Source organism: Rhinoraja longicauda, chromosome 9 (genome assembly GCF_053455715.1).
Source record: "Rhinoraja longicauda isolate Sanriku21f chromosome 9, sRhiLon1.1, whole genome shotgun sequence".
Classification (NCBI taxonomy): domain Eukaryota; kingdom Metazoa; phylum Chordata; class Chondrichthyes; order Rajiformes; family Arhynchobatidae; genus Rhinoraja; species Rhinoraja longicauda.
In genome coordinates, this window is record NC_135961.1 from 5,466,700 (window position 1) to 5,492,793 (window position 26,094).

Sequence of the window (26,094 nt, forward strand, 5' to 3'; positions counted from 1 at the left end):
TTGAGTATCCCTAATTGCTCTCTGTCTATCCAAATGAATATATATTCCCCTTCAACCCCATTCTCCCGCCATCTCCCCGTAACTTTTTCACCCTTACCGATCAAGAACATGTCAATCTCCGCCTTAAAAATACCCATTGACGTAGCCTCCACACCCATCCATGGCAGTGAATTCCACAGATTTGCCACCCTCTGACTAAAGAAATTCCTCCTCATCTGCTTTCTGCAAGTACATGTTTCTATTCTGAGGCAGTGGCCTCAGGTCCCAGACTCTTCCACTAGTGGAAACGTCTTCTCTATGCAGGCCTTGTATTATTTGGTAAGTTTCAATGAGGTCCCCCTCATCCTTCTAAACTCCAGCGAATACAGGACCAGAGCCACCAAATACTCACCAAGATTTATTCACAAAATGCTGGAGTAACTCAGCAGGTCAGGCAGCATCTGGGGACAGAAGGAATGGGTGACGTTTCGGGTCGAGACCCTTCCTCAGACTGATGTCAGGGGGGCGGGACAAAGGAAGGATATAGGTGGAGACAGGAAGATAGAGGGAGATCTGGGAAGGGGGAGGGGAAGGGAGGGACAGAGGGACTATCTAAAGTTGATACTCACCAAGGTCAGATTGGGAATGGGAGTGGGAGTTAAAATGTTTAGCAACCGGGAGATTATATAGGTTTAGACGGACCGAGCGGAGGTGTTCAGCGATACGATCGCCGAGTCTGCACTCGGTCCCGCCGGTATTTCAGTGTCCACACCTGGAACAGCGGATACGGTAGACGAGGTTCGAGGAGGCACAAGTGTACTTTGCCATAATCAGAAGACAGATACAAAATGCTGGAGTAACTCAGCGGGACAGGCAGCATCTCCAGAGAGAAGGAATGGGTGACGTTTCGGGTCGAGACCCTTCTTCAGACCGAGTGTCAGGGGAGAGGGAGAAACCGAGATAAGGAAGGGTAAGGTGTGAAAACAAGACATCAAAGGGGATTTCAAGGAAAATATAGAAGAGATCATTGTTAGCTGGGAGAAGGTGACAACGAAGTACACGGAGTTAAAATCTAGAAGGATGAGAGGGGATCTTATCGAAACGTATAAGATTATTAAGGGGTTGGACACGTTAGAGGCAGGAAACATGTTCCCAATGTTGGGGAAGTCCAGAACAAGGGGCCACAGTTTAAGAATAAGGGGTAGGCCATTTAGAATGGAGATAAGGAAAAACTTTTTCACTCAGAGAGTTGTGAATCTGTGGAATTCTCTGCCTCAGAAGGCAGTGGAGGCCAATTCTCTGAATGCATTCAAGAGAGAGCTAGATAGAGCTCTTAAGGATAGCGGATGTATTTATTCACAATATGCTGGAGTAACTCAGCAGGTCAGGCAGCATCTCGGGAGAGAAGGAATGGGTGACGTTTCGGGGTCGAGACCCTTCTTCAGACTGATGGATAGCGGAGTCAGGGGGTATGGGGAGAAGGCAGGAACGGGGTGCTGATTGAGAATGATCAGCCATGATCACATTGAATGGTGGTGCTGGCTCGAAGGGCCGAATGTACCTATTGTCTGTTGTCTAAAATGCGATCAGGAGGACAGTTATAATAATAATAATAATAATAATAATAATAATAATAATACATTTAATTTATATAGCGCTTTTCAGGAAACTCAAAGACGCTTTACAGAGCAAAGAAGGCATAAAAACAAACAGAAAACAAAAGATTTGTCCAGTTGGAATGGTGGGGGAACTGGGAAAGGGTGGAGGGATGGGGAGAGGGGGGGAGGGATGGGGAGAGGAGGAGGGATGGGGAGAGGGGGAGGGATGGGGAGAGGGGGAGGGATGGGGAGAGGGGGAGGGATGGGGAGAGGGGGAGGGATGGGGAGAGGGGGGGAGGGATGGGGAGAGAGGGGGAGGGATGGGTAGAGGGGGAGGGATGGGTAGAGGGGGAGGGATGGGGAGAGGGGGGGAGGGATGGGGAGAGGGGGAAAGGGAGGGATGGGGAGAGGGGGAGGGATGGGGAGAGGGGGAAAGGGAGGGATGGGGAGAGGGGGAAAGGGAGGGCGATCACCAGGCTGGTGTGTTGAGGGGTTGCAGTGATGGGACTCTGGGGAGCAGAGGCAGGGGAGGGAGGAGTGGTGGCGTGTGGCAGTGCGGGCGAGGCTGGTGCTGAAGACAGCAGCTTAGCCTAGACCAGCCCAGCACTGCGCGTAGTGCACACACACACACACAGAGAGAGAGAGAGAGATGTGATCGCATCCACCGCCCAGGCATCTTCTCCTCTCTCCTCTCTCCTCCAGGGGCGGGTTGGAGACCGGTTCTCTCGGCAGGACATTGTGTCAGGGCCAGTACAGGCCGGGGACTCGCAGGGTTGGGGTTTGGGGGTTGGGGGGGAGTGAGGGGGTTTGGGGGGAAACAGGGCAATGGACACGAACGTGAAGAAATTCACAGTCCGTCGCTTCTTCTCCGTCTACCTGCGCAAGAAATCCCGATGCAAGAGCTCCAGCTTCAACAAATATGAGGTTTGTGACCAAGGGGGGGGTTCTCCCCGTTTTAAAGGGGGATGGTTTTGGAGCTGTGTGTGTGTGTGTGTGTGTGTGGTGTGTGTGTGTGTGTGTGTGTGGTGTGTGTGTGTGTGGTGTGTGGTGTGTGTTGTGATTTCCCGACTGGAATAAAGTTGCGTTGGGTGGTTAGAGTGAACAAAGACGACGCTTGGGAGAGAGGTGATTGTCATAGATGTGAGTGAGTGAGTGAGTCAGTGGGAAATAAAGATAAATAATGTGGAATGTACATGTGTTTCATTGGAACAAGACATTGCATCAGATTGTGAGTTGGATTGGAACAAGATATTGCATCAAATTGTGAGTTGCATCGAAACAAGACATTGCATCAAATTGTGAGTTGCATCGAAACAAGATATTGCATCAAATTGTGAGTTGCATTGAAACAAGACATTGCATCAAATTGTGAGTTGCATTGAAACAAGACATTGCATCAAATTGTGAGTTGCATTGGACCAAGACATTGCATCAAATTGTGAGTTGCATTGAAACAAGACATTGCATCAAATTGTGAGTTGCATCGAAACAAGACATTGCATCAAATTGTGAGTTGCATCGAAACAAGATATTGCATCAGATTGTGAGTTGCATCGAAACAAGATATTGCATCAAATTGTGAGTTGGATTGGAACAAGATATTGCATCAAATTGTGAGTTGCATCGAAACAAGATATTGCATCAAATTGTGAGTTGGATTGGAACAAGACATTGCATCAAATTGTGAATTGCATTGAAACAAGACATTGCATCAAATTGTGAGTTGGATTGGAACAAAGATTGGGAAGGAACTGCAGATGCTGGTTTACACCGAAGGTAGACACCATAAATGCTGGAGTAACTCAGCAGGTCAGGCAGCATCTCTGGAGAGAAAGAATGGGCGACGTTTCGGGTCGAGACCCTTCTTCAGTCCGAGAGTCAGACTGGGGGAGAGGGAGACGAGAGGGAGACGAGAGCAGAATTAGGCCATTCGGCCCATCAAGCCTACTCCCACCATTCAATCGCGGCTGATCTATCTCTCCCCTCCTAACCCCATTCTCCTGCCTTCTCCCCATCACCCCTGACACCAGTACTGACCAAGAATCTATCTGTCTCTGCCTTAAAAAAAATATTAACTGATCCCGGCCTCCACGGCCCTCTGTGGCAGATAGTTCCACAGATTCACGATAGAGAGACGGGCCAGCTAAACAAACACAAAGGTATGAATATTCACCTGCCTGACAAACGTTAGAATTGAGCTGTAAGTCGACCAGGCAACACGCTCTCAGGTGCTGTAGTTACTGAAAGGCACCCACACCACCGCCTCACCCTCACTCTTCCGAGTCCTGATTGTGCAAGGTTTAAAAAATAAAAAATACATCAGATTATTAATATGTTATTGATAAACGAGTTAACATTTTTTTTTTAAATCTCAGATTCGCCCTTGCATCCCCCCTCTCTCCATCCATGATCACATTGAATCGAAGGGCCGAATGGCCTCCTCCTGCACTTATTGTCTATTGTCTATCCCTCCCCCACCCAAGTCGTTACCAGCTTCAAAGTCGTCTTGTTGAGTCTCATTGTCAAGTCTATTTTTTAAAAACTAAATAAGTCTAATTTTTTTTAACTAAATATTCTGGCATTGCAAAGTGCTTTGTGTAATAGTCGTATAAAAAATTGGGCGTTCTCAGTTGTTTTAAAATTTCAACCTCAGCCCCACAGTCTCTCACTTGCAAGTTGGGGAGGGGATGATTTGGACAGATGGGGAATTCTGCAGAGTCGGTTCGAACAGGCGATCACACACAATAGCGGTCCAGGGACCACCACACACAATGGAAGCTCTTTAGGTTTGGGCTAGTCAGCGTCGTGTGGCAGATGGGCAGAGATTTCCCGGGTTGGGTGAACGGTGAACCAGATTGGGGAGGCTCATTCTGAGACAAAGGCGAGCTATCCCGGGCCAGGCCACTCCATCCCGCTTGGAGCCCTTTGTAGATGTTTGGAGCCCTTTGTAGATGTGAAACCCAAACCCAATCTCCCTCCGGCAGCCGTGTTATCGCACCCTCTGCGTGATAACAGCTCGCTCATGCTTACAATCCAAACAAAAACCTCTTGTGTGGAGCCAGGAGATATCTTCACACCCCCCCCCACTTCTTCACAATTTGCAGGCAGCGACGTGAAATGCGATATCAGACTTGCACTCAAAGCAAAACAGCACAGAATCAGGTCACCGGTGTGCGTTTCAAACGCCGCACCAAAGACAGTAAGGGTTTATTTTGTGCCCCTTTTCAATGTTCTCTTCTCTCCCGAAAGCCCTGGCGGATTTGGGGCATTGCCCAAGAGAGGTAGTCAATTTTCAATTCAATTCAAGGACGAGAGGGGATCTTATCCAAACGTATAAGATTATTAAGGGGTTGGACACGTTAGAGGCAGGAAACATGTTCCCAATGTTGGGGGAGTCCAGAACCAGGGGCCACAGTTTGAGAATAAAGGGGTAGGCCATCTAGAACTGAGATGAAGAAAAAAACTTTTTCAGTCAGAGAGTTGTGAATCTGTGGAATTCTCTGCCTCAGAAGGCAGTGGAGGCCAATTCTCTGAATGCATTCAAGAGAGAGCTAGATAGAGCTCTTAATGATAGCAGAGTCAGGGGGTATGATATATATGATATGATATGATGATATGGTATGGGGAGAAGGCAGGAACGGGGTACTGATTGAGAATGATCAGCCATGATCACATTGAATGGCGGTGCTGGCTCGAAGGGCCGAATGGCCTACTCCTGCACCTTTTATCTATTGTCAATTTTCAATTTAAACACTTTATTGGCATAAGACACATCATTATATTGCCAAAGTACAGAACATAACATACATATTTAAAATGCATGAACATAAATACAAGTACACTATGCATGGGTCGATATGCTGCTGTACATATACATACGCAATACATTTATAGCCTTTAATTGATTGCTACTCTTATTCTTCCTGTCCGAATGGTTGTCAGCTGATATTCGGCAGGGAGAAACACGTGAAGCAAACCCCCGAAGATGGACACAAAAAAAGCTGGAGTAACTCAGCGGGACAGGCAGCATCTCTAGGGGAGGAAGGAACGGGTGACGTTTCGGGTCGAGACCCTTCCTTCCTCTTCCCATCTGACTTTGCCGCATTTCCCTCATTTCACTCTGGAAATAATAACTCTGCTCTCAACACTTCTCAGCGGGTTCCCTCTGCCACTCCCTGGTTAACTCATCCCTCATGACCCAAACCAGCCCCCCTCCCCAGGTATCTTCCCCTGCAACCACAGGAGATGCAGAACCTATCCCTGTACCTCCTCCCTCGACTCTGTCCAGGGACCCCGGCAGTCCTTTCAGTTTAGACAGAGGTTCACTTGCACCTCCTCCAACCTCATCTACTGTACCAGTTGTTCAAGGTGTGGACTCTTATACATCGGTGAGGTCAGACGTAGGCCGGGCGATCGTTTTGCTGAACACCTTTGCTCAGTCTGCCTGGACCTACCTGATCTCCCGGTTGCCAAACACTTTAGTTCCCCTTCCCATTCCCACACTGACCTCTCTGTCCTGGGTCTCCTCCATTGTCAGAGTGAGGCCAGATGCAAATTGGAGGAACAGCATCTCATATTTTGCTTGGGCCGCTTACAACCCAGTGGTATGAATACGAATTTCTCTAACTTCAAGTAACCCTTGCATTCCCCCCTCTCTCCATCCCTCCCCCACCCAAGTCGTACCAACTTCAAAGTCGTCTTGTTGAGTCTCATTGTCTGTAACTCGTTTTCACCTAACACACAGCTAACAATGGCCCGTTTCCTTTATCATCGTTGCTTTTTTGCACATTTTTCATTCATTGGGTCTATTTCCCAATCGTTTCCCTTTCCCCTGACTCTCAGTCTGAAGAAGGGTCTCGACCCGAAACGTCACCTATTCCTTTTCTCCAGAGATGCAGCCTGACCCGCTGAGTTACTCCAGCTTTTTGTGACGATCTTCGATTTTGGAGCATTCCCTCGTTTCGCTTTAACATTATCTCAAAATAATAGTAAGCGGCACGGTGGCGCAGCGGTAGAGTTGCTGCCTTACAGCGAATGCAGCGCTGGAGACTCAGATTCGATCCTGACTACGGGCGCCGTCTGTACGGAGTTTGTACGTTCTCCCCGTGACCTGTGTGGGTTTTCTCCGAGATCTTCGGTTTCCTCCCACACTCCAAAAAAGACGTACAGGTATGTAGGCTAATTGACTGGGTAAATGTAAAAAGAAAAAAAAAAATTGTCCCTAGTGTGTGTGTAAGATAGTGTTAATGTGCGGGGATCGCTGGTCGGTGCGGACTCGGTGGGCCGAAGGGCCTGTTTCCGCGCTGTATCTCTAAAAAATAAAAAATAAAAAAATAAAAATAAAAATAAATAATAACTCTGCTCTGGGAACTTCTCTCCCTCCCCACCTCATCCCCACCTCTCTCCTGTCCTCAGCCATTCCACATCTCACCTGCTACATTAAAACATCCGGACAATCACAATATCTGGATTCAGCTAACATTCAAAACACGATTGAATATAGAACCTGGAGGTACGGGAAATGTTCCCCTTGGAAGGACAGATTTGAGGGAGAGATACAAGATTATAATGGATTTAGCTAGAGTAAATAGGGATTGAAGATAGGCACAAAATGCTGGAGTAACTCAGCGGGACAGGAAGCATCTCTGGATAGAAGGAATGGGTGACGTTTCGGGCCGAGACCCTTCTTCAGACTGAAAGTAGAGAGGTCTTCAGTCTCGAGGAATTGTTTGCTCTGGGCAGTCACGGTGGCGCAGCGGTAGAGTTGCTGCCTTACAGCGAATGCAGCGCCGGAGACCCGGGTTCCATCCCGACTAGGGGTGCTGTCTGTACGGAGTTTGTATGTTCTCCAGGTGACCTGTGTGGGTTTTCTCCGAGATCTTCGGTTTCCTCACGCACTCCAAAGACTTACAGGTTTGTTGGTTAATTGGCTTGGTAAAAATGTAAAAATCGTCCCTAGTGGGTGTAGGATAGTGTTAATGTGCGGGGATCGCTGGTCGGCACGGACTTGGTGGGCCAAAGGGCCTGTTTCCGCGCTGTATCTCTAAACTAAATTAAACTAAAGGAGGGAACTAGAGGTAATAAAAGGCCAGAGAGAACAATACAGGGCTGGCAACAGAGACACAGAGATGAGGAAGGGGAGTTATGGAACTGACAGGGCTTTTTCTTAGAGCAAACAATTCCTACCATTTGTGAACAACTGCATTCCCACCAATATCAGGCTCTGAGACTGAGCCACGCTACCACAGACCACCTCCTGCATTCTCATGGCCCTGTCTTGTTTCCAATTGTCCGTTTGCACTCATGTCCTGTTTATGTGCAATCTTTTTCCTTTTCGCCATCCTGCAGAAACCATGTCCAGTTCAGTTTAATTTATTGTCACTTGCAGTTTAGTTTATTGTCAGGCGCAGTTAAAAAGCTTTTGTTGCATGCTAGCCAGTAAGTGGAAAGACAATCCACGATTGCAATCGATCCATTTACAGTGTACGGAGAAGGGAGTAACGTTTAGAGCAAGAGTCCGATCAAGGATCCAAGGGTCATCAAAGAGGTAGATAGTAGTTCAGCACTGCTCTCTGGTTGTGGTAGGATGATTCAGTTGCCTGATAACAGCTGGGAAGAAACTGTCCCCGAACCTGGAGGTGTGTCTATCTTTGGTGTTCCCTTCCTGAAGTACATTTCCTTCGCACTGCTAGAGCCAGAGCTATTGAAACTAGGCCCTGCCTGTACGTGCAGCATCAGAGGTCTAACTGCACTGCCACAAATGCACTTTCCTACAAAAGCAGTCATCCACGATTAGAGGTAGTGACGTGAGGGTCAATAAACTGCACATGTACTTTAAGTTATAGTGAAACGTCATGAATGTAACCATACGTAATAAAATCATCTTTGTGCTTTAAAGATAAGTCGTATTGATTAGGATATGAATATATATTTTGGTATTTCATTGTTTTATTTAAAACTGCTCATTTTGCAAATTTTGAAGGCATACCCACATGATAAGGGAATAATCTGGTATTATTCCAGAGCTTCATTTCATTTTTACTGTTCCTAGAGTTTTATGCTATCTGCAATCATAAGGTCATGCGATAGGAGCAGAACTAGGCCATTCGGCCCATCAAGTCTACTCCGCCACTCAATCATAGCTGATCTATCTCTCTCTCTCCCCTAACCCCATTCTCCTGCCTTCTCCCCATAACCTCTGACACCCGTATTAATCAAGAATCTATCTATCTCTGCCTCAGAAATATCCATTCACCTCCAAACGTTTGTTCATATCCCACGTTTCATTGTCTTAAGATTATTTTATTATTTTTCTTTTGAGTATTTGACCTCCACATCACTCTCCCCAACCCCACCCCCTCCTTTCTGCATTTCTGTTTATTCTTTCTGCCATTAAAAAAAATGCCTATACCATGTCCTCCAGAGATAGACACAAAAAAGCTGGAGTAACTCAGCGGGTCAGACAGCATCTCTGGAGAAAAGGAACAGGTCACGTTTCGGGCCGAGACCCTTCTTCAGACCTCCAGAACTGCTGCCTGACCCGCTGAGTTGCACATGCAGGCGACCCAAGATGCACACTCCTAACGCCCAAATATTGGTGTCGGTGTCCCCTGAAATCTCAGATCTGATCTGACCCTCATATGCGTTCTCCCTGCCTGAGTATTTATTTTGCTGATACGATTTTCCCAAAATCAATTAGCATTTATCTCAGGTAAACCGCACCTGGAGTACTGTGTGCAGTTTTGGTCTCCAAATTTGAGGAAGGATATTTTTGCTATTGAGGGCGTGCAGCGTAGGTTTACTAGGTTAACTCCCGGAATGGCGGGACTGTCATATGTTGAAAGACTGGAGCGACTAGGCTTGTATACACTGGAATTTAGAAGGATGAGAAGAGATCTTATCACAACGTATATGATTATTAGAGGCAGGAAACATTTTCCCAATGTTGGGGGAGACCAGAACAAGGGGCCACAGTTTAAGAATAAAGGGTAGGCCATTTAGAACGGAGATGAGGAAAAAAAATTTCAGTCAGAGTGTTGTGAATCTGTGGAATTCTGCCTCAGAAGGCAGTGGAGGCCGATTCTCTGAATGCATTCAAGAGAGAGCTAGATAGAGCTCTTAAGGATATTGGAGTCAGGGGGTATGGGGAGAAGGCAGGAACGGGGTACTGATTGAGAATGATCAGCCATGATCTCATTGAATGGCGGTGCTGGCTCGAAGGACCAAATGGCCTCCTCCTGCACCTATTGTCTATTGTCGATTGTAAAATTCTGGAGATGATAAATTTGACCCTGCTGCTCCATAAACGGCCATAACACACACAACAAAAATAAAGCCAGCTTGCATTTATGCAAAAACAGCATTCTAAAAAATGCAGAAAAGGTTTGTTTTCTGAGGATCATCTTCAAATAAGATTTGATTTTAAATCACATACGGAATTATTGGAAAGTATAAGCAGACAGAGGCCACTGGAGACCTACATCCTGGCAGCAGAAGGCGAGGCGACAGGAAGAGGAACATTCTAAATTTGAGGATGCTGGAGAGTCCAGGAATGGATAAAACTGGCTGAAACCTCAAAGCAAAACACAAAGTGCTGGAGTAACTCAGCGGGTCAGGGAGTATCTCTGGAGGGCATGGATAGGTGACGTTTTAGTTTGGGAACTTTCAGATCCTAAACGTCGCCTATCCATGTCCTCCAGAGATAGACACAAAAAGCTGGAGTAACTCAGCGGGTCAGGCATCATCTCTGGAGAGAAGGAATAGGTGACGTTTTGGCTGAGTTACTCCAGCACTTTGCGTTTTGCTTGAGATTCCAACATCTGCTGTTCATTCGGAAGAAGGGTCCCGACCCGAAACGTCACCCATTCTCTTTCACCGGAGATACTGCCTGACCCGCAGAGTTCCTCCAGCACTTTGTGTCTATCTTCAGTGTAAACCAGCATCTGCAGTTCCTTTCCACACAACTCCTTGTTTCCCCATCTCTCTGATATCTGAAAGCATTCTAGGACTGCACTTGGGCGGCACGGTGGCGCAGCGGTAGAGTTGCTGCCTTACAGCGCTTGCAGCACCGGAGACCTGGGTTCAATAGACAATAGGTGCAGGAGGAGGCCATTCGGCCCTTCGAGCCAGCACCACCATTCAATGTGATCATGGCTGATCGTTCTCAATCAGTACCCCGTTCCTGCCTTCTCCCCATACACCCTGACTCCGCTATCCTTAAGAGCTCTATCTAGCTCTCTCTTGAATGCATTCAGAGAATCGGCCTCCACTGCCTTCTGAGAATGTCACAGATTTACAACTCTCTGACTGAAAATGTTTTTCAACATCTCCGTTCTAAATGGCCTACCCCTTATTCTTCAACTGTGGCCCCTGGTTCTGGACTCCCCCAACATTGGGAACATGTTTCCTGCCTCTAACGTGTCCAACCCCTTAATAATCTTATATGTTTCAATAAGATCCCCTCTCATCCTTCTAAATTCCAGTGCATACAAGCCTAGCCGCTCCAGTCTTTCAACATATGACTGGGAATTAACCTAGTAAACCTATGCTGCATGCCCTCAATAGCAAGAATATTCTTCCTCAAATTTGGAGACCAAAACTGCACACAGTACTCACTAGGGCCCTATACAATTGCAGTAGGACCTCTTTGCTCCTATACTCAGCTCCTCTTGTTATGAAGGCCAACATTCCATTGGCTTTCTTCACTGCCTGCTGTACCTGCATGCTTCCTTTCAGTGACTGATGTACTAGGACACCCAGATCTCGTTGTACGTCCCTTGTTCCTAACTTGACACCATTCAGATAATAATCTGCCTTCCTATTCTTACCACCAAAGTGGATAACCTCACACTTACCCACATTAAACTGCATCTGCCATGCATCCGTCCGCTCACACAACCTGTCCAATTCACCCTGCAACCTCATAGCACCCTGACTACGGGTGCCGTCTGTACGGAGTTTGTACGTTCTCCCCGTGATCGCGTGGGTTTTCTCCGAGATCTTCGGTTACCTCCCACACCCCAAAGACGTACAGGTTTGTAGGTTAATTGGCTTGGTATGAATGTAAATTGTCTCTGGTGTATGTAGGATAGTGTTAATGTGCGGGGATTGCTGGTCTGTGCGGACTTGGTGGGCCGAAGGGCCTGTTTCCGCGCTGAATCTGTATCTCTAAACTAAAGGGTTGGCAGGGATTACAGCGATGTGGAAAGCTAAGGAGCGGTTTGAATAACAAAGAATAAGAAATTAAAATTAAAATTAAAACTAGATTTAGATAGAACAGTTAAGCCAAACAGGAGTATATTGGAATAGACAAAAGTCGGGATAAGGCAATGGTTGGGAGTTTCAGCATTATGTGAGGTGAGAGGAGAGGGGTGGGGAAGCTATGGGTCATGTCACAGAGTGGCAGCAGATGGCTTTCTGTGTGGGAAGGAACTGCAGAAGTTCGGTTACACCGAAGATAGACACAAAATGCTGGAGTAACTCAGCGGGTCAGACAACATCTCTGGAGAAAAGAAATAGATGACGTTTCGGGTCGAGACCCTTCTTCAGACTCTTTAAGAACTGACTAGTTGAGTTGGGCGTGTGTGGAAGGAAGCTCACCAGGGTCAATTATAAGTGTAAGAAAATAACTGCAGATGCTGGTACAAATCGAAGGTACTTATTCACAAAATGCTGGAGTAACTCAGCAGGTCAGGCAGCATCTCAGGAGACGTTTCGGGTTGAGACCCTTCTTCCGAAACGTCACCCATTCCTTCTCTCCTGAGATGCTGCCTGACCTGCTGAGTTACTCCAACATTTTGTGAATAAAAGGGTCAATTATAAGATCAAGGTTGTGAATAGTTCGCTCAGTTTTACTGTTCCCAGATAGAAACTGTGGTTCCTTCTGGCGTACATTCTTAATTTTGATATGTATCATGATTCTTGCCCTCCACTTCCATAATCTTTGACTGTTCATCTGAAATATATTTTATCCTGATTGCGCTCCTTTCTGCGTGCCCGCTTGTCTGCCGCTGCGTTCATCAGTTTCTCTTCCCCCGTTTTGAGATGTTGGTTCAGGATACCTCTCCATCTCGTGCGGTCAGCTGCAATGCTCTCCCAGGACTCCACATCGATGTCGAGCGCCTTCAAACCTCTCTTGCGGACATCCTTGTAACGCAGCTGGGGGCGGCCGATGGTTCTCCTCCCAGATGTCAGCTCTCCATAGAGGATGTCTTTTGGAATACGGCCATCCTCCATGCGGTGGACATGGCCCAGCCATCGCAGCCTGCGCTGCCTGAGTAGAGTGGACATACTGGGAAGGCCAGCGCCAGACAGAATCTCGGCGTTGGACATTCTGTCTTACCAGGATATACCCAGGATACGGCGGATGCTTCTAAGGTGGAAGGTGTTGAGTCTTCTCTCCAGTCTGGCATATGTAGTCCATGTCTCACTGCCGTACAGCAGCGTGCTGTTGACACAGGCGTTGTAGACTGCTATCTTTGTCTTCACTGTCAGCTTTGGGTTGGTCCAACACTCGAGTTGTGAGGCGAGCGAGAGTTGTAGCTGCCTTCCCGATCCTCTTGTCAATCTCTGTATCCAAGGAGAGGTTGTCGGTGATGGTGGAGCCGAGGTACGTGAACTGATGGACGGCATCGAGTTCATAGTCATCGATGGTGATGACAGGCGGTGCCTCTGGATCCTGTCCCAGGACGTTCGTCTTCTTCAGGCTGATGGTCAGCCCAAAGTCCTCGCAAGCCCGATAGAAGCAGTCCATCAATGACAGTTCAGCCAGACTATCACAATACATAATCACGATCCCCCAGTCAGTACAGAATGAACAGAACAGCCGCCTGAGTCCGTATGCAAGAGGCACCAATCGGAATTTTTTTAATCCCAGCTGCAGTTGGCCACAAAGGCTCCTCCTAATTTGAGGAATGACATTATTGCTATTGAGGGAGTTCACCAGGTTAATTTCCGGGATGGCGGGTCTGACAGATGATGAAAGAATGGGTCGACTGGGCTTGTATTCGCTGGAATTTAGAAGGATGAGAGGGGATCTTAGAGAAACGTATAAAATTCCTAAGGGATTGGACAGGCAAGATGAAGGAAAAATGTTCCCGATGTTGGGGGAGTCCGGAACCAGGGGAGGGTCACACTTTGAGAATAAGGGGCAGGCCATTTAGTATTGAGATTATGAATTCCTGTATTTTAAAGTTTAAATGCCCTGTAATTTATAACGCAGTTGTAGTGCAAGCATGAGCAAGTAATTGGATTAACCTTGCAGCCTTCTTGCCCCGAGTGCATAATTGACGTGCTTACATAATTCCACTTCACAAATTTAATTCTATTCCCCCATTCATGTCCTGTACTTGCAATGATTCAATGATACTTTACGGTCACATGTACCTCAGTACAGTGAAATCCTTTTATTGCATACAATCCAGTACAATCATACAATAGAGACCCGAAACGTCACCCATTCCTTCTCTCCTGAGATGCTGCCTGACCTGCTGAGTTACTCCAGCATTTTGTGAATAAATACCTTCCACTCATTCCATGTAATTTCTTTGCAAGCTTGTCCTTTTTCTGACTCACACCCAATACCACTTGCTTTGCCCTGACTCACACCTGGTACTAGTTCACTCTTCCATGAGACACACCCGGTACTAGCTCACTCTGCCCTGAGTCACACCCAGTACCAGCTCACCCTTCCCTGACTCACACCCAAAACCAGCTCAATCTACCCATAACTCACACCCAATAGCAGCTCACACTTCCCAGGCTCACTCCCAACACCAGCTCACACTTCCCCGAGTCACACCCCTGCCAGCTCACACTTCCCAGGCTCACTCCCAATACCAGCTCACACTTCCCCGAGTCACACCCCTGCCAGCTCACACTTCCCAGGCTCACTCCCAACACCAGCTCACACTTCCCCGCGTCACACCCCTGCCAGCTCACACTTCCCAGGCTCACTCCCAACACCAGCTCACACTTCCCTGACACACCCACTGCCAGCTCAAACTTCCCTGAGTCACACCCCTGCCAGCTCACACTTCCCAGGCTCACTCCCAATACCAGCTCACACTTCCCCGAGTCACACCCCCGCCAGCTCACACTTCCCAGGCTCACTCCCAATACCAGCTCACACTTCCCCGTCACACCCCTGCCAGCTCACACTTCCCAGGCTCACTCCCAATACCAGCTCACACCTCCCCGAGTCATACCTAGTGCCAACTCAACCTTTCCTGAGTCACACCCACTGCCAACTCACTCTTCCCTAACTCACACCCAGTAACAGCTCACACTTCCCCGAGTCACACCCCCGCCAGCTCACACTTCCCTGAGTCACACCCAATAGCAGCTCACACTTCCCTGAGTCACACCCCTGCCAGCTCACACTTCCCTGAGTCACACCCCTGCCAGCTCACACTTCCCTGAGTCACACCCACTGCCAGCTCACACTTCCATGACTCACACCCAATAGCAGCTCACACTTCCATGAGTCACACCCAATAGCAGCTCACACTTCCCTGAGTCACACCCCTGCCAGCTCACACTTCCCTGAGTCACACCCCTGCCAGCTCACACTTCCCTGAGTCACACCCACTGCCAGCTCACACTTCCCCGAGTCACACCCCCGCCAGCTCACACTTCCCTGAGTCACACCCACTAGCAGGTCACACTTCCCTGAGTCACACCCACTGCCAGCTCACACTTCCCTGAGTCACACCCACTACCAGCTCACACTTCCCTGAGTCACACCCACTACCAGCTCACACTTCCCTGAGTCACTCCCAATACCAGCTCACTCTGTCCACAATGCACGCCCACTACAATCTCACTCTGCTTGTGGCTCTCTACGATCCCAAACCTGCTCCCATTCTCACTCACCCCCAGCGCCAGTTTCTTTCTGTACCTATGTCACAGCCAGAACATCTTACCCAGGGTGGGAATGTCCAACACTAGAGGGCATGGCTACAAGGTGAACGGGGCAAAAGATTGGCGAGGCAAGTTTTTTTTTTACACAGGGAACGGTGGTGGCCTGGAATGCACTGCCAGGGATGGTGGTGGAGGCAGATACAATGGTAGTGTTTGAGGCTATTGGATAGGTACATGGAAATGCAGAGAATAGTGGGATATGGATCATGTACAGGCAGAAGAGATCAGTTAAACCTGGCACAAACATTGTGGGCCGAAGGGCCCATTTCTGTGCTGTGCTGTTCTGTGTTCTCTATCGGTTTGCTCTGCCCATGGTCTGTGGCCAATTCGCGTCTGATGACAATTCACTCTATGTACAACTACTATATAATTCTGTCTCTGTCCTCAACTCATATCGGAGTCATGACCTGACCCCGTTCCTTCTCTCCAGAGATGCTGTCTGTCCCGCTGAGTTACCCCAGCATTTTGCGTCTATCTTCGGTGTAAACCAGCATCGGCAGTTCCTTCCCACACATATCTGGTACCTGTTCATTCTGTTCCTGACTCACTTTCATTACCTGTTTGCAAACTTCTGACTCGGACATGCTCCATCACACCAGATTGCTATGTTCTCTACACATATCCTGGTGCCAATACATTTTGTCCCTGACTCACATTCATTTTTCAATTCACATCTACTACCAGTTTTCAACTCTTACACCCCCCCCACTGCCAATTCATTGCTTCACCAACTACCATCCAATATTAGTTCACTCTTACAGCACCAGAGACCCAGGTTCGATCCTGACTACGGGTGCTGTCTGTACGGAGTTTGTACGTTCTCCCCGTGACCGGCGTGGGTTTTCTCCGAGATCTTTGGTTTCTCCCTTCACTGGTGTTTCGTTGAGTTAGACCCACAACACCTCAGGAAGGCTCAGCGGTTAGTTCTGGCTTCCCAGAACAACCCCCCCCCCCTGCTCACACCAACTATGTTTTTCAATACAGCCTTCGCAGTGAAGAGCTGATGCCTGATTGCCAAATAGAATGCAAAATGTCCGTGTCAATTAGCTTCTCCCATTCCCTTTGAACTAAAACATTGAGTGCCATTAATTGGGTCCCTGGGGAGAAATGTCACATTGTGTCATTAAATGTCATAGATGCTGAGCCACAGGTCACATAAGAGAGCTTCAAACAACAGATGGAGTTAGATACAAAATGCTGGAGTAACACAGCGGGACAGGCAGCATCTCTGGAGGGAAGGAATAGGCGACCTTTCGGGTTGAGACCCTTCTTCGGAAAAAGGGTCTCAATAGACAATAGGTGCAGGAGGAGGCCATTCGGCCCTTCGAGCCAGCACCGCCATTCAATGTGATCATGGCTGATCATTCTCAATCAGTACCCCGTTCCTGCCTTCTCCCCGTACCCCCTGACTCCGCTATCCTTAAGAGCTCTATCTAGCTCTCTCTTGAATGCATTCAGAGAATTGGCCTCCACTGCCTTCTGAGGCAGAGAATTCCAGAGATTCATAACTCTCTGACTGAAAAAGTTTTTCCTCATCTCAGTTCTAAATGGCCTACCCTTTATTCTTAAACTGTGGCCCCTTGTTCTGGACTCCCCCAACATTGGGAACATGTTTCCTGCCTCTAACGTGTCCAACCCCTTAATAATCTTATACGTTTCGATAAGATCTCCTCTCATCCTTCTAAATTCCAGTGTATGCAAGCCTAGTCTCGACACGAAACATCACCCATTCCTTCTCTCAGGAGATGCTGCCTGTCCTGCTGAGTTATACCAGCATTTTGTGTCTATCTTTGGTTTAAACCAGCATCTGCAGTTCCTTTTAACTCAACAGATGGAGCTAGGCCAGGGAGGATGACAGGACTTTCAGGTGGAGAATGGACTGATCGGGCTGAATGTCTTGCTTTTGTGCAGCAAGTTCAAGTTAACTGAATTTCACTTCAAATATACAGTGTGGGGAAGATTTATACGAATGCTGCCAGGACTCAAGGGGCCGGCTGAGCTACAGGGAGAGGTTGGACATGCTAGGTTTTATTCCTTGGAACGTAGGAGGCTGAGGTATGATTATATGGAAGCGTATAACATCATTCGGAGAATGGATAGGGTGAATAGACAAAGTCTGTTTCCCAAGGTAGGGGAATCAAGAACTAGAGAGCTTAGGTTTAAGGTGGAAAGGGTAAAATTTAATAGAAACCTGAGGAGCAATTTATTCGCACAGAGGAAATAGTTGAGGTAAATACAATAACATTTAAAAGATATTTGCACAGGTACACATTTGCATGTGTAGGAAGGAACTGCAGATGCTGGTTTAAACCGAAGATAGACACAAAAAGCTGGAGTAACTCAGCGGGACAGGCAGCATCTCTGGAGAGAAGGAATGGGGGACGTTTTCCGGGTGTGAAGAAGGGTCTCGATCCGAAACGTCACCCGTTCCTTCTCTCCAGAGATGCTGCCTGTCCCGCTGAGTTTGTGTCGATGGACAGGCACGTGGGTATATCATATCATATCATATATATACAGCCGGAAACAGGCCTTTTCGGCCCTCCAAGTCCGTGCCGCCCAGCGATCCCCATACATTAACACTATCCTACACCCACTAGGGACAATTTTTTTTTTTTTTTTTTACATTTACCCAGCCAATTAACCTACATACCTGTACGTCTTTGGAGTGTGGGAGGAAACCGAAGGTCTCGGAGAAAACCCACGCAGGTCACGGGGAGAACGTACAAACTCCTTACAGTGCAGCACCCGTAGTCAGGATCGAACCTGAGTCTCCGGCGCTGCATTCGCTGTAAAGCAGCAACTCTACCGCTGCGCTACCGTGCCGCCCAAGTAGGAAAGGTTTAGAGGGATATAGTACAAATGCAGGGAAATGAGACTTGCATGGATGAGTTGAACCAAAGGCCCTGGTTCTGTGCTGTGTGGCTTTATTTTCCGATGAAGTTCACTTGATCTGTCTCCTCCTGATGGAAAAGGAGACAGATGCCTGAACAGTTCCCTTAACAAGTATGTTCTGACCCGCTGTGAATTGCTGACGTGGTTTCACATTTCTGACATTTGTCATTTTTACTTATATTTTCCTTTTGATATATTGCATTTTCAGTAAAAAAATATAACCATTTTTAAAAGATTTATTTCACATATGTGAGATGACAAAAGCAAATCAGCTCATTACATAGCTGGCAACATTTGAATTTATTCCCTTAAATAAATTTGAATTCATTCACAGCAACCATACTACCGCTGCAGGGAAGAATCATCAACCCTTAAACTACTCCCCCCAGGCAGCGAAGGGGAAATCATGCTTGACTAATCTTCTGGAATTTTTTTGAGGATGGACAAGGGGGAGCCAGTGGATGTAGTGTACCTGGACTTTCAGAAAGCCTTTGATAAGGTCCCACACAGGAGATTAGTGGGCAAAATTAGAGCACATGGTATTGGGGGTAGGGTGCTGACATGGATAGAAAATTGGTTGGCAGACAGGAAACAAAGAGTAAGGATTAATGGTTCCCTTTCAGAATGGCAGGCAGTGACTAGTGGGGTGCCGCAAGGCTCGGTGCTGAGACCGCAGCTATTTACAATATACATTAATGACTTAGATGAAGGGATTAAAAGTAACATTAGCAAATTCGCAAATGGCACAAAGCTGGGTGGCAGTGTGAACTGTGAAGTGGATGCTGTGAGGATGCAGGGTGACTTGGACAGGTTGTGTGAGTGGGCAGATGCATGGCAGGTGCAGTATAATGTGAATAAATGTGAGGTTATCCACTTTGGAGGCAAGGATGGGAAGGCAGAATATTATCGGAATGGTGTCCGGTTAGGAAAAGGGGAAGTACAAAGAGACCTGGGTGTCCTAGTACATCGGTCACTGAAGAAAGCAAATGGAATGTTGGCCTTCATAACGAGAGGAGTTGAGTATAGGAGCAAAGAGGTCCTTCGGCAGTTGTACAGGGCCCTGGTTAGACCACACCTGGAGTATTGTGTGCAATTTTGGTCTCCTAATTTGAGGAAGGACGTTCTTGCCATTGCTATTGTAGGTTCACGAGGTTAATTCCCGGGATGGCGGGACTGTTCTATGATGAAAGGATGGAGCAACTGGGCTTGTATTCACTGGAATTTAGAAGGATGAGAGGGGATCTTATAGAAGCATGTACAATTATTGGGATTGGACACGCTAGAGGCAGGAAACATGCTCCTGATGTTGATGGAGTCCAAAACCAGGGGCCACAGTTTAAGAATAAGGGATAGGCCATTTAGAACTGAAATGAGGAAAAACCTTTTCACACAGAGAGTTGTGAATTTGTGGAACACTCTGCCTCAGATGGCAGTGGAGGCCAATTCTCTAGATGCTTTCAAGAGAGAGTTAGATAGAGCTTTTGCGGTTGCAGCTCCTAGACTGTGGAACAGCATCCCTCTCCCCATCAGAACTGCCCCCTCCATCGACTACTTTAAGTCCAGGCTCAAAACCTATTTCTACTCCCTAGCGTTTGAGGATCATTGAGGAGGCGCTGTGAACTGTTTGCGTGCTACTGTATGTTTCATTTTTTTTCCATTGGAACCTAATCAGATGTACAGCACTTTGGTCAACGTGGGTTGTTTTTAAATGTGCTATACAAATAAAATTGACTTGACTTGACTTGACTTAAGGATAGCGGAGTCAGGGGGTATGGGGAGAAGGCAGGAACAGGGTACTGATTGTGGATGATCAGCCACGATCACATTGAATGGCGGTGCTGGCTCGAAGGGCCAAATGGCTTCTTCCTGCACCTATTGTCTATGTATCTATGTGACCACAAACCAGCTGCATTGGGTTCTTCTGTGGAGGGGAGGTGGGGGGAGGAGAGGGGGGGGAGGAGAGGGGGGGAGGGGTGGAATGGGGGAAATGCAAATGCATAAGTTGTGATGATATTGAGTTTACCCGGCCAAGTGCCCTAAACGTAAGTCAAGACTGTAAGTATTATCTGTTGCAAGTATCTACAAGCACTCTCACCAATGGGAGATTATACTGTATCAATCTATATTTCAAGGACTAGCTGACATCACTACTCTAGTCTGTGCTGGAAGGGTTTAACTGTCAATAATCACTATTTCAAGCAGAGGGAGTCATGCTGAAATCGCACAGTGTTCGTGTTAAGACCACACTATGAGCATTTGACCTACTTTGTGCCATTAAAACACATGAAGCTATTTAAATGCTGGAGATTGCGCAGCAAAGAGACATAAAGTTGATTCCTGACATCAGATGACAAAGTACTGAAGGCATTTTAGATTTTTTTTTAGATTTAGAGATACAGCGCGGAAACAGGCCCTTCGGCCCACCGGGTCCGCGCCGCCCAGCGATCCCCGCACACTAACACTATCCTACACACACTAGGGACAATTTTTACATTTACCCAGTCAATTAACCTACATACCTGTACGTCTTTGGAGTGTGGGAGGAAACCGAAGATCTCGGAGAAAACCCACGCAGGTCACGGGGAGAACGTACAAACTCCGTACAGACGGCGCCCGTAGTCAGGATCGAACCTGAGTCTCCGGCGCTGCATTCGCTGTAAGGCAGCAACTCTACCGCTGCGCCACCGTGCCCTCTGGGATGGAAGCCTCCAAGACGTGAGAGAGGCAGAGGTAAATTGCAAGGAAGAGGAATTCAAATAAATTCAATCAAGTAAAAGTAAGATTAAGTGTTGGTACCAAGCTGTCCCTTTCTCACTGTGTGCAGGAAGAAACTGCAGGTGCTGGTTTACACCGAAGACAGACACAAAAAGCTGGAGTAACTCAGCGGGACAGGCAGCATCTCTGGAGAGAAGGAATGGGTGGCGTTTCGGGTCGAGACCCTTCAGACTCCAGACCCCCTTCTCACAATGGTCAGTGGATATTCATGCAGAGTAGTCAAGGTGAAAGTCATGGAGCCAGTTCATTTGGAACATTTTAAGCTAATTTTGTACAGACAAATTAAATTCTGATGGACTGCACTTCCCGTCATTAACGATGGAGTTTGATATTATCCTGAACGTGTGATTCTTGCAATTGAGGGCGTGCAGCGTAGGTTTACTAGGTTAATTCCCGAAATGGCGGGACTGTCATATGTTGAAAGACTGGAGCGACTAGGCTTGTATACACTGGAATTTAGAAGGATGAGAGGAGATCTTATCGAAACGTATAAGATTATTAAGGGGTTGGACACGTTAGAGGCAGGAAACATGTTCCCAATGTTGGGGGAGTCCAGAACAAGGGGCCACAGTTTAAGAATAAGGGGTAGGTCATTTAGAACAGAGATGAGGAAAACCTTTTTCAGTCAGAGGGTTGTGAATCTGTGGAATTCTCTGCCTCAGAAGGCAGTGGAGGCCAATTCTCTGAATGCATTCAAGAGAGAGCTAGATAGAGCTCTTAAGGATAGCGGAGTCAGGGGGTATGGGGAGAAGGCAGGAACGGGGTACTGATTGAGAATGATCAGCCATGATCACATTGAATGGTGGTGCTGGGTTGAAGAGCCGAATGGCCTCCTCCTGCACCTATTGTCTATTGTTTATTGTGTGGAGAAGGGGGCTGGACCTTCTGTTTACAATTTAAATGAAGGAATAACACTTAGTACTTTGCTGCAGTACGTTGAAGTACTGGATGAATGCGTACTCTTTGCACTGAGAAGATACACTGCCACAAGTGGAACCAAGCGATAAACATATCTAATTAGGACAAACTGACTCATTTCTGGAAGTGCTTGTGGTTGCTGATGAGGGGTATAAAAAGATTCTTACAAATTAAGATTTTTCTTCATTATTCATCAGGTTTTCCTGTTTGTGAGATGAGGAAATGATTTATTATAATTCAAAACCCTTCCAGTTCCGTTAAGCATGAAGTTAATTCTGATAAGTGTAAAGTTATTCCCATCATTCTTTCTCTAAGACCGCAGTTTTCTGCACATTTACTAGAGTCAGAGGGCCATAGAGTGATACAGTGTGGAAACAGGCCCTTCGGCCCAACTCGCCCACAACGGCCAACATGTCCCACCTGCCTGCACTTGGTCCATATCCCTCCAAACCTGTCCTATCCATGTACCTGTCCAACTGTTCCTTAAACGATGGGATAGTCCCAGCCTCAACCACCTCCTTTGCCAGCTTGTTCCATACACCCACCACCCTCCGAGTGTAAAAGTTACCCCTCGGATTCCTATTAAGTCTTTTCCCCTTCACCTTGAACCTCTGGTCCTCGATTCCCCTACTCTGGGTAAAAGACTCTGTGCATCTACCCGATTTATTCCTCTCATGATTTTGTACACCTCTATAAGATCACCCCTCATCCTCCTGCGCTCCATGGAATGGAGACCCAGCCTACTCAACCTCTCCCTATAGCTCAGCCCCTCTAGTCCTGGCAACATCCTCGTAAATGTTTTCTGAACCCTTTCAAGCTTGACAATATCTTTCCGATAACATGGTGCCCAGAACTGAACACAATATTCCAAATGCGGCCTCACCAACGTCTTGTACAACTGCAACTAGTGCAGCAGAGAACAGACGCACTGTAGAGGCCCAGAGGAAACGCACCGCTCACAAGGCCCGGGCTTCCTCCACTTCCACTGCAGCACCCATCCACTTGTGTCCTATATGTGGGCGTGCCTTCCGGGCCAGGATTGGCCTCACCAGTCACGTCCGGACCCACAGTCACCAATCCTCCAACTGAAAGTGAAGTCATGGTCATCTTCAAAGGACGAACAACAACAAACTATAGGGACAAAAGGGCCCTTTTGAAACCAAAGCGTTGTTCTTTGTGTGGAACCACAGGAGATGGATAAGGTTTAGGGGGATATGGACCAAACACAGGCAGGTGGGACTAGTGTAGGTGGGGCATCTTGGTCAGCGTGGGCAAGTTGGCTGAACGGCCTATTATCATGCTGTAAGACTCTATGACTATTTTCTTTTCCATAGAAGTAGAAATTTTAGCATAACCAAGAGTAATTAATAAGGTAACTACTTCTCAGCCTAATAGAAACAATGGTAAATGTACACGCACAAAGTCACAAAACATTCAATTGCAGGACATTTGGAATATTGCAGATTTTATGCCCAAACTCAAAGCAATTTCCAAACATTTTGTTTAATAAACACACGTTGGCTATCTGACCTGGATATTGATTATAGTGATGAGTCTTCTGCGGTCAATGGGTTTCAGATGGTTCTGTTGGATTCTGATAAATATTTGATATTACAATCCCTATTATAGTAGAGATTGTAATATCAAGTCCTATAAGCTCAACAGATTGACTGTTTTTTCTTCCAATTTACAGCAATGACTGAAAACTACCCAAATGTTTGAATGAATGACTGACCAAATTGTTAAATACCTAGCATTTGATGCGCCACTCTGATATTTGAATCCCGACTACTAATAAGCAAACTGCCTGTGTACTTCCATAATGTGACAGTATCTTTTATCGTCTGACCAGCTGTTTTGCCCTTTCCTCTTTGTTCGGTTATGTCCTTTGATGGAGATTTACAGACATTTTTAGTTATGAAAATCATGAAATGCTAGATCATTTATCACAAGATTGTGTACTGATGACCATAGAATGTAACATTAAGAGGAAGATCATTGTTTCTTTCATCATGTAAGATAATATGCGTATTCATGTGTGAGAGAGACTTAGAGACTAGTTGACATTTTATTTCTGTATCAGTTTTGGATTCTGTTGAGGTTTTAGCTCAGTGCACATTCCAAATTATATATATATATATATATACTAGACCAAATAGGCCCGTTGGGCCCAAACCTCCTCCCCTACCCCTACCCCCTCCCGCCCCCTTCCCCTCCCCTCTCCCTCCCCCTTCCCCTCCCCTCTCCCTCCCCCTTCCCCCTCCCATCCCTCCCCCTCCCATCCCCCTCCCCCCCCCCTCCCCCTCCCCCTCCCCCTCCCCCTCCCCCTCCCCCTCCCCCTCCCCCTCCCCCTCCCCCTCCCCCTCCCCCTCCCCCTCCCCCTCCCCCTCCCCCTCCCCCTCCCCCTCCCCCTCCCCCTCCCCCTCCCCCTCCCCCTCCCCACCTCCCCCTCCCCACCTCCCACCTTCCCCCTCCCACCTTCCCCCTCCCACCTTCCCCCTCCCCTCTGCCTCCCCACCCCCTCCCACCTTCGCCCTCCCCTCCCCCACCCCCTCCCCCCCTTCCCTTCCCCCCCACTCCATACCCCTCAACCCACCTCCATCCCCCCCACCCTAAGAGATAGATTTAAACTTTAAAATGTGAATAACCTTAAAAATATAACACTGATTTCAATGAAACGTCTTCCATTAGCACCAAAGGGATGACGGTGAGTAAGGTGGGCCTACAATTGTCACGCTATCGTGTACCGTTTTGACTGTAGTTCAGGAACAAACAAACAAGAGTTTTAATATACATATACATATACATATACAGGTTTATAGTGAAGATAAGGTTTAAAGAATATTGTTCGAAGCTCTTTAGAGTTTGTCATACTATTTGTTATCATTATTTAAGCCATTATCTCCAGATAAATCTGCACTATCTTATTTTAAATTCAAAGACATACAGCCCAGTGGAGAATTATCAGACTTTCCAAAATTGAGACTTTCAGTTGGAAGTGGGCAAATTATGTTATGCATTTGAGTCATCATGAAATCTTACGTGTGTATTAAATTGTGATTCTTTTGATTAAATGCACTAATTGTGCAGTTTCGCACCTACATACAAAGATTACTGAAGAGCTCAATGTTCATCTGGAATTGGTTGCAGGACTGGATTCATCTCACAAAGGCGAGATTAATGGCAAAATCTGCACTGAATTGATCCTCTGAACCACGAGTGTTACAGTATATCCATCCTGATGCGCAGAGGCATTGTGGTTTAGATGGCTAAATTGCTTGCGAGAAGCAGACAATCATTATGTGCAATTGGAAGACAGAACAAACTGTGAATTACCCCAGTGATACTGCAAATGCTGGTTTAAACCGAAGGTAGACACAAAAAGGTGGAGTCACTTCGCGGGTCAGACAGGTGACGTTTCGGGTCGAGGCCCTTCTTCAGACCGAGAGTCAGGGGAAAGGGAAACGAGGGATATAGACGGTGATGTGGAGAGATATAGAACAAATGAATGAAAGCGATACAAAAAAGTAACGATGATAAAGGAAACAGGCCATTGTCAGCTGTGGGCTAGGTGAAAACGAGTTACAGACAATGAGATAGATATCGTTGAAAAAGTGCTTTTCATCGATCTCCCCAGAAAGAAGTTCTCTCACTGTAGTTTAAAAATAATTTGCAAGCCATTTATCCTTCATCAGCCATTTCATATATTCTGCCTGTAAAGAAATTTCCGATACTAATCGTAACAAAAATTGTCACGCTTCCAGGTTTTTATTAATGGTTGTTCTCTAGGTTCATTTTTTACAAACCAGTTACTTTTTAATATAACTCTAAAAGCCAACGTCTCAGCTGCTTTGTTTTAACGATGAAAGACCCGGTAGGGGGGTGGCACAGTGGTGCAGGGGTAGAACTACTGCCTTACAGCGCCAGAGACCCGGGTTTGACCCTGACCACGGGTGCTGTCTGTACGGAGTCTGTACGCTCTCCCCTTGACCTGCGTGGGTTTTCTCCGAGA

The 26,094-nt window shown here is 47.0% G+C and overlaps 1 protein-coding gene across 1 annotated transcript in view; it reads left to right on the forward strand.

Moving 5' to 3' along the window:
* Positions 1–2,402: 2,402 nt before the first annotated feature.
* The window catches only part of LOC144596889 (ribosomal protein S6 kinase alpha-2), a 170,189-nt gene continuing 146,497 nt past the window's right edge, over positions 2,403–26,094 (forward strand). Inside the window, exon 1 of the mRNA XM_078405755.1 lies at positions 2,403–2,501. Within this exon, the coding sequence (XP_078261881.1) occupies positions 2,403–2,501 (99 nt within the window). The remainder of the gene's footprint in view (positions 2,502–26,094) is intronic.